General features: G+C 42.8%; 1 protein-coding gene across 1 annotated transcript in view; it reads right to left on the bottom strand.

The window, feature by feature from the left end:
- Positions 1-741: 741 nt before the first annotated feature.
- The window catches only part of LOC126543350 (synaptogenesis protein syg-2-like), a 961,852-nt gene continuing 952,684 nt past the window's right edge, over positions 742-9,909 (bottom strand). Inside the window, exons 10-11 of the mRNA XM_055062075.1 lie at positions 8,875-9,003; positions 742-5,060 (exon numbers count right to left, since the gene is read on the bottom strand). Coding sequence (XP_054918050.1) covers positions 4,912-5,060; positions 8,875-9,003 — 278 coding nt within the window. The 3' untranslated portion in view covers positions 742-4,911. The remainder of the gene's footprint in view (positions 5,061-8,874; positions 9,004-9,909) is intronic.

Raw genomic sequence — 9,909 nt, 5'->3', positions numbered from 1 at the left:
ACGCGACCTGCAGGCACTAGGCGCGCAGCAAGACAGCGCACATCAAGCCACCAGCCATCATGTCTCATCCAAACGTCGCACCCGCCGAATATTGCCTATAAGATAGAGCGCACGGCCGCGTATGTGGCTCGGGCACGTGGACAGACATGCGTAGCCAGGGCCACGCTAGAAGAGCAGACGCACGCTCATATGTCCCTTTAGCGCGCTCTTGATCACATGACTTCCAACAGTAGGCGATCTGGAAGATGGTGCGCATCAAGACGCCATACTTGTTGGCTTAGCCCCGCACACTTGCCTTCGTACTCACAGCTGACAGCGTGCGGAGCGCGATTGCATCTTATCGCACTTCTTCTATATGTGTAACATCATGGTGACAGCGAAAGTTTGCATTGAGGGTTCCTCCAATTGCTATCGCAACACAATACAAATAACAGGTTTGAGGAATATTTCACGTACATTATCAATACCAAGCAGTTGGATAGCGAAGAAAAGTGCTACATCTGACTTAGTTTAATCATAGGAAGCAAAAGAAATCACGTAAAATATTTGCTTATATATGCATATATTTTTTCACAGGTGGTAAGTCATACACAATGGTAACTCTTATCTATTCGTGCTCTCTGGACGTGACTCATTGCCGTTCAAATTTAAATGAAGGAAGCCAAATTAAATTTACCATTAGCGTTGAAACACGCATGCCAGCAACTCCCTCAACTTGTTGAGAAACTGCAACAAGCCAACAATTGCAAAAATCGCCTTTATTATATGTTTCTATTGATAGTGCAAGAACACGTAACGAATAGAGAACATCAACAATCCACGCAAAAGGCATTTATCATATAGCACATATATATTTTCAGTAGGTGGTACTTGTCATAGGTGGGCTAAATATTACATACATACACAAAAAATAGCGATTCTTTCACAACTGCCGAAGTCACGTTCACTTTGAGCGTTACAGAATTGAAGAGCCCGGAGCGAGACTCGCGTTTCTCACCGATGCAACTGCAGCGACACTGCAAGGTCACGCAGACCACACTATGACAGACGGCTGAACCAGCTTCTTCTCGCACTAGCTGGAACATGATAATCCCAGGAGAAAAGAAAATAGTCGGACACGACCCCTTCATTACATGGCAGATATTTGCGATGTTCTTCACAATGTATGCCTTACCCTGGTTCTCACTCATCTTCTGCTGGCGCAGACGTAAAGTACTGAATTTATTCTCGCTGCATGCTGACACTGAAAGGCAGCCGCACAAACTTGTCGATGACTGTACTCCGTTTCCTCGCGGTCTATCATGGCTTGAACGCTGGTTTGAGTTTGTTCACTAAGCAACATTACACATTGTCACTGTCGTAGTAATTCGTGTATGTGAATAAAGACAACGTAACAAAGATTCAACAGCAACATTGTACAACTGCCTGTTGTATGGAGCAGTACTATGAGTTGTACCAGGCGCTTGATCCACCTCATTAAATACAGAAATAAAGTAGTTGTTTTTGCTCCATGTACAGAACTCCATCGTGAAGGTTAATAGTACCAAACACTTGGAAAGCGAAGTTCAATATGAAAGTATTCGCACATCCCATTATCAAATTTTTATTTGATACTGGCCTTCACAATATATGGCTACCACTGAAGATAGCGCACATAACTCTATGAAATCAGCAGATTTACAACGAAAATGCTTGTCGCCTGTACTAAGCATCCATTCTACGTAGCCTCATTTTATTAATGCAGCTGGCTTTGGCGCTGCCTGCCGATTAGCATCAGAGAACAATCAGATAACATAGATTGTTTCGAGCATTTTCCACAGCTAATTTCCTCAAACGACGCTTTATCACTTGATGGTTAATATTGGCAATAGAAATTATTCCACCTTAAGCAAAGCGCTTCCACTTCTCCAAGGTGCTAAACATAATTCTACGCTGTACCAAGAATACCGCAGCAGTCCCGACAAAGGAGGTGATTTTTGATGCTTTCCCTCTAAGAAAGCAGGTTCAAAGGACTAACGACCCCGTTTCTGTGTTTTAGCGAATTTCTTTCGGCATGCAATTGAGTTATGCCCGCGTTTATTTGTGTCGGAAGATTATAACTCGCTTATGTAGCAGATATTTGGGTTCTGGGGCATATCTTACGAAGAGCACTTGAATAAAGCATGGCATGTTTTTTTTTTTTTTTTTAATACGGTGCTGCTTTATCGAAGGCTCGCTGAACAGTTGGAAGCTGCATCGCAAAGCTGCCGGCAGTATTAAATTCCAGTGAGGCAACTTGTTATTAAAGCGCTTGTAGTCGATCATGCAATGTGAGTTCTGCAAAATCGAAGCTTTCGTCAGTACATTTTGTTCAAAAGAAAGTTGGTCAACTTGCTTGATTTTACTTTATGTTAGAAACAGGAACACAAAAACATATATGGCGAGATTGAGCAACGGATTCACTCATGCTTTTTCTTTTGACGCGTAACAATGCCAGCGAGCTATTGACGCAATGCAAACTCCGAGCGTGCAACGACCATCCCAATTATCACGCTAAAAAAGTACCGCCACCTCAGCTTCCGGTAATAAAGAAAGCGCTGCAGCAGACACCTTTCTCTGCATTTGTTGATGGTAGAAAACGAATTATGTTTGCACATATTTAACAACTAACCTTTTCTAGAAAAACTGGAAATGAGGAATATTTTGCTGACGCTGGATTAGAGGCCATCGAGGATCGAAGCCTGTATAAGCCACAGACCAGTCACAAAGACAACTGCAACGAGTACCGCGATGGTTGTTGACATTCGCGTCTTACGCTCGATCACTAAAACATGCTGATGAGAATACTGAAACTGTGTAGTTCAGAGCGCGAGTTCTCTTGAAATTCGGTTTCAAAGTGCTTGCTTGATAGCTTACACAGAATAGAGTAAGTGGACCATGACTATAACTTTTGCCAATGCCTGCAAGATGTCTATGTACTTAAGGGCTGAAGCACAATACTACCCAATCATTACATTCAAGCAAATATGTGAGTTTCATGAAATTATAATAAAATAAGACGGTCTATTCAATGCTTTTTTGAGGCTCCTATTGGCGAAAGTGTTACTGCCCTTAAGCAAGACGAAAAAGTTGATGATCAGGCCCATCGTTTCATGAAGATGCCGCAACAATAAACACCTGATGCATCAGCCCAAAATCGCGTAGGCGAACCTTAGATTCAGTAAAATGAAATTCCATTTGATATTAAACGTTCACAGGTCGTCATGTGGTGCATTGTTACTCAAGTCACCATATATAAGCCGCCTGGATTTTGTAGTTATGGTGGAGTGCACACCAACGGGATATTCATTGCCTTCCTCGTTTCAAAGCAACATTGGACATATCAAACATTTTCATGAAATGTGAATAGGAAAGCCGCGGCTTAGATCTATTGTGAACACTAGACAAATTTTCATTCATGTAAACATTTTGATGAACGTACGGTAAGGTAATATTCATTTTGCCAGAACTTTGCGCAAGAAGATAGCAGAGTGTGGGAAGAAGTAAGAAGCATGTTAACTGCAGAAATAGGACTTGCACAGATGACACCATCATAAATGTTGGTCCGGTCATGCAAGCTTGTTTGAGTTCAATTGGCCCCTGTTACTTTAGGACCCTGCTAAATATGTTCTTCGCTCGGCTATGGCCTTACCAAAGTATACGTTATGCACATTCTCAAGGCGCATAGCCCAAAACATGAATTTAAGTTTGCCAGCAATGTGAATGATGCTTACAAAATACGAAATAAAAACATTCTTACGAACCAACTCCGGTTGCTATCCAATAATGCGTGTAGCATGCTTTGGGAGGTGGTCATCTGTAGCAGTCTGTTGCACTATGTGTTGTGGGTGGCCTCCGCTTACCACCGTGCTTTACTCGTATGCGGAAGACAGCCAGTACTTCGAGTGCCACTTCCTCAAGGACCAGTTCTGAACCCCGTGCAGCGTCTGCGACCACCTCTGGTCACAGAAGTGTACAGTCTTAAAAAACCACAGTCTGTGTCTTCTACCAGAGGTGCAACGCGTTAAAACGACCGCGTCTCAAGACGCTAGCTGTCACGATGGAAGAATGCGAGGGAAGAAACGATTACCGCGCCATGCCACGTGCTACCCTACAGCCCCAGCGGTACCACCACTACCACTGGTACGATCGCACGGTGGTACGTTACCACTACGCGGCTTTTATCGCTGTATTGGACTGCACTATTTTAGGAATCGGCCCACGAAAATGGGTTAGACAGGAACAAGAAATCGCGGTTAGCTCCCAAAGAATGCTAAACGCATTAAAAATGAGGACATCTGACACGCTCATGATGGAGTGACACTTTTTGTGTGATTTGACACAAATTCTCAGGGAAACATGGCTGCCAGGTTGGACATTAGATGAGGGTAATACAATATGCACGGCATCTTACGGAACAACATTATACGGCATCACACTGGCCGTAACCTCGCGATGTGATTATGAAAGACATTCGGCTTCCAGCCTCTTTTTCATACATCGGACTCCTTACTTCACCTGATGATACAAACGATGGCTTAAAATTGTTCCAGATTCGTTACCTGGAAAAGTCACTGATATTCGAAACGGGCGCCTGCTTTTGAAGTCACTGAAAGAGTGGTCTCCGAATGAAGAAACCATCTTACACTAAATTTGTGTTAACGCACTAATATCTCTAAACGTCTCTAGGTAAGAGAAACGTCCAATGTCCGTAACATAAGGCATGCCTTTTCATCAAAGGATCCCTGCCTGGTAGCTGCGCGCGAGGTACAAGTTCTTGTCACGGAGTGCTTCCGCACAATGCTAGTAGACAAAGGCGCATGATGACAGCCACTCAGCAGTTTGTCGCATTCTGCACATGGAAGCATTTGCTGTCAAATGCAGGCAGGATGATCACACGTATGTTAGCGGTCTTTCTTTTGAGCTGGAAAGTTGCTTGCCGCTATCAGCGGGAAGGACGTATTTGCACTCTGGGTTCATTTCGCCCATTTCCCTTCCTTCCTCGGCGCCGGTTGCAGCTCTGGATTCTGGTTTACGCGAACCTGCGAACGTGAATACAAGCAAATGAAAAAGAAGGAAGAATGAAATATTATGGTAAAATTGTATGCACACAACATTGACTAGCGTAGCACAGTACTAGAACAATACCATTACCATTATTGCCAATAACATACGCCATCTGTGAACGTACTGCACGGTGTACCGAGCGCAAGCATGACTGTCACATGATTAAAAGGTCATGCTAAAACCTCGTCCGAAGGAGGGCTACTGACTAGCAGCTGGCGCAGTCAATTGTGTTTCAGCAAGTTTCGCTGAAACACAGATTGTAAGCAGCAAACATAAAGAGAAAATTTGTGAAAAACACCAACATATTATCCAGAGAACGTGAACAAGCGCAACTGCTCTCCGACAATGCAAGAATCTATGTAGATTACTTCATGTGCAATGCTCATTGCATATGTAACATATTCTATATCCCATAAAGTGAAACACATGCATATCCCAGAATCACTACTATGTCGCTACTTTTAAAGTTTATATCCACTGTCATTTTGCGAGCTTGTACACCTGGTAATTCTCGAACACAGTTTAGATATGTGTACATCCTTTGTATTCCGTACATCAAATCTCATAGACTATGGTTAATACATGAGGCAACACACCGAAAAGCTTTACACAAGTGGCGAATTCAAACGGATGCAACTGACAGGGTGCCTATAACGCTCAAGACTCTTCGACTCCGTACTATAATAAAGGAAGCAATTTTTAAAGATGTAGCAGATCCAACGATTTGGAATCTATACACAACAAAGCTTTGTGCGAGTGCATAAAGAGTCTAAATACGAGTTTGTGTGCTCCCATGGTTTAGATCGGCAAGCATGTTTACCTCTCTCTTCGCTATCAGACGGCGCGGGCAAACAGCCCATTCAGCTGGCCGTCAAACGCGAGACGCGCGATTCATACCGATCGTGGGGCGTCCTGGCGTTTTTCTGGTTCCTTTTTTTTTGGCCCCCGCATGCACAGCGCCGCCGCGGAAGGATGGATGGAGGCTATCAGCGTCCCCTTTGGAAGGGGGCGGTGGGTTGCGTCATCAACCTCTTTCTATTATATTGCCCAATGTCTTAACTATCTTAATAAAGCGAAAAACGCCAAGCATTCCCATCACCAAATTTTCTGAACCCCTCTTGGCAAATTTGATTTTGTACGCCTCCGTTGTTTGTCGTTTCCCTACTTTTCTTCCATCAATCTTCCAATCGCCGCTTACTAATCTCTACTGCGGACGTGTTTGATTTCCCCCTGCTCTCGCTGAACCCAAGGGCTTCAAGGAGGCTAGAGGTGCCTAAATCGATCGCTGGGCAGGTATCTTCGCATTCTAACAAAACATGCTCCATCGTTTCCCTAGCTTTACCGCAGGAAGCGTATGCTTCTTCTTCCTTGTTGTATCTCGCTTTATAATTGCGTGTTCTAAGGCATCGTGATCTCGCTTGGAAACGTAAAAAGCGTCCCTTTGAGTTATCATAGACTATTTATTTTCTTATTTTGTTTTTTAAATCTTAAGTAGTTACTCAGCAGGTTCCTTTTCCATGGGTGCCACCCATAATATTATCTCAGTCTCTCTGAGTTTCCGCTTGACGAGTTCAGACACCCAAAGCTTGAGATCATTCGTGAATTTGCTAACTTGCCACTATGTGTCATATTTTTCTAAGTGTATTCAGGAGAAATATACCGCGACGTTCAGTTATATGTAGCATTTTCATTCTCTGCTGCAAGTAAAGCTACAAGCTAACGACGTCGCATCCTGTGTTAGAATTCCATATCAAGTGTCAGACAGACACAGACAGACACAGACAGACACAGACAGACACAGACAGACACAGACAGACAGACAGACAGACAGACAGACAGACAGACAGACAGACAGACAGACAGACAGACAGACAGACAGATCACTGGAGTTTCGAATTTTATAATACCAGAAGGTGTAACGAAAGTCGGATGCTCAGTGATGTGGCGGAGCTAGAAATTTGAGCCTAAATTTTAATTATATTAAGAATGCGCAAAAGGCCCATTTATTACGTTTCAGAACTGCCAATCTTGGTTCCGCCCGCGTCTTTCATCATGATGCTTCAATAAGGGGCTAATTTTTGTGTCTGTGCACATATCTCTATTTACGGCAAGAAATTATTAGGTGTCGCGGACGTCAGCATCCGCGTAACAGTAAATGCTTAACTGAGAAACACTATGATATTCATAGGCTAGCATGAATTAATTATTTTACGGCTAGATTCAGTATTCATGAATCGAAATGTGAGTGTTAGAAATGCGTGTTAAAGGCGTATCCCTATGATTATCATCACGTGTGTAGCACCATTTTCGGGGCGTTCATCCCGAAATATACAAAATGGAGCGGTATTGTTTGCAGATTTAGCTGCAGCGTGAAAGGGAGATTTCGTATGACAACACAAAAATATTTCTCGGTAGGTTTGGACAAAGATACCTCTAAACTAACGCTACTCTCAAGTGCAAATATCTTAAGCATCTACAAGCTTCACTTCTGCAGTTGCTCTGCGCTTATGGCCTAAAATGGTTGACAAATATTATTGAACGAATTATATATAAATAATTTGTTATAATTGATTGTCACAGTGTTGATAATTGATGTCCGCCATCGATAATAGTGGGTTGCCGAAGACGTAATCGTGGCTGCTCTGTCCTCAAGATATTTGACGCTTCCTTATAGCAGCTGATTCAACCCGGGTATAGTTCACTGTTACCCAGGTGATAGACTATTTTAGAAAGGCTTGAATAATTACAAGTAAATATATGTGCTTAGAGCGCAGCATAATCACAAAGCATAATGCGCAGAATCACCACTAATAAGGCGTCTGCATTACATGGACGGATTGCAGAAAAAGGGCCCTATTGTGGTGATATCGTTTCGGAATTTCCTTCTGTCCACAGGTGGCTTGGTTTTTCATGCGACAGCAAGGGCACTGTTCATATAGACCCATTTACAGGGGCAGAAAAGTAAGTGGCAACTTAGTGTATTTCGGTTTTCTTGCCTACATTGCATATATATCTTTGTGAGCACACAATCACAAGCTACTGAAGAATATAGAGGTGCTCATGTACCATGCGAAATGTGAAATTCGTAAGTTAATGTACAATTATTTTTTACAGAGGAAATACATTACTAATTCTACGTACTTTGTTGTGCTAGAAGCATACAGCGAAGAGAAGCGCAGCATTATTTATATTTTGAGCAATATTTATTGCGTATCTACTTATAAATTATTACAGTTTAAGGCAGTTGGTACTGTAGGACAACAGTATAAGAAAGCCTTGCTGAAATCACCCCTTGTAGTTAACCAGCTGTACAATTAGCGTATTAAAGCGAACTGTAACAAATTTGGAAGTTATAATTTTCGAATCGCCATACATCACTGGGTACCTGAGCTGTCCGGCTGGCCCTGAGAGTATCCCCCAGCGTGAGCATTATTTTAAACCTACAACGTCTGTTCAAATGTACACATCTCATACATAATCTACCAGAAGATCCGGCAGTTAGTTGATATTTTCCGTGGTTCAGTACAGCATGTTTCTTATTATGAACCATGCAAACACTCGAGAACCGCTACTGGAACTGCGCTTCTCCTCTCTTTTGTTCGTGTTCTCTTCATTATTACACTACATTCAAACCACTGTCAGAAATTCCCTAATATACCCTTTCATCACATTGATGATATCTGCGTGACTATCGTTTTCTCTCATAATATGGCGACATGAAGTATCAAACTTTCTACAACAGTATTTGCCATATTGTACCCGAACGTTCTCAACTAATTCAGCACTGACCTTTGTGAAGCTTTAATCTTGTTCTGTATTTTACAAGAAGGGCGATGACCACCAAGAGGAAAGCAAGAATGACCCCTGTTGTTATAAGTACTCCTAGAGGCGTACAGCAAGGCTTCCGTTGCTCGACACCTGCAAAAACATCACGTGCAGTATCAGTTTTCGAGTTACCTCTTCTCGACCCACATTATCATCATTTGCATTATGAAAAGCCAAGCAGTGTCCACCAAAAAATAAACCAATATTCCGATTCTTGCCTAGCTTCTTTCTGAACTCTTTCTTTCTCAGTTCTCTTATATGTCCATTCAGTGCACTCGAAGAAGTGGGTGTCATAAAAGTCTCGCAAGAACCGATATTATTGGTTTCAGACTGCGCCAAAGGCAGCTCTTTTCACGCAGCTGTACAAGCGGCTCCTAATCCTGACCACAAGAAGAAGCTGCTCAACTAAACAGTCACTAGTAAAGACTTCAGCAAGCGAACAATCGAGTCAAAGCTGGTTTGGCGCACTGGTTGTGCCAAGCTCTTAGGCATAGCTGTAGTAAGCTATGCCGCCGGTGTAACCTTGCCGCACGTGTTGTGATGTACTACATAAACAGCGGACATGCTAAATTGAGACGTAATTCGAGAAGAAAGTATCAAATGATATGCTCGCCTGCTATCTTGTGAAATTGGCCTCACAGTTATTCTACCGGCTTTGGAAGAACCTGTCATATATAGAGAAAAAGAATCCAGGGAAGAATTCTCTACGATTGAACTTAGGCAAAAATGTTCCGACAGCCGGTTACGTGGTGTCTCTTACGGGGTGCGATTGAACCTAAGCGCAGGTTTTTCTGGTCACCCTGAAATTTATTATTTGTCTGTTATCATTAAAGTCTCTAAGCAACATCTAGGCTGCGAGAGACGACGCAGCGAGGGTGCTGCTGATTATTTTTAACCGCCTGGATATCATTAAGAGGCACGTAAATCGATACAGGGGAGTGCTTTTCTATTCCGCTATAACCGGAAGGCCGACGTCACGACCGAATATCGAACCTGAGA

This window comes from Dermacentor andersoni, chromosome 1 (assembly GCF_023375885.2).
Source record: "Dermacentor andersoni chromosome 1, qqDerAnde1_hic_scaffold, whole genome shotgun sequence".
Taxonomy (NCBI): domain Eukaryota; kingdom Metazoa; phylum Arthropoda; class Arachnida; order Ixodida; family Ixodidae; genus Dermacentor; species Dermacentor andersoni.
Note: the sequence above shows the minus strand (reverse complement) of the source record. Positions and strands in the feature narration are given on the sequence as shown.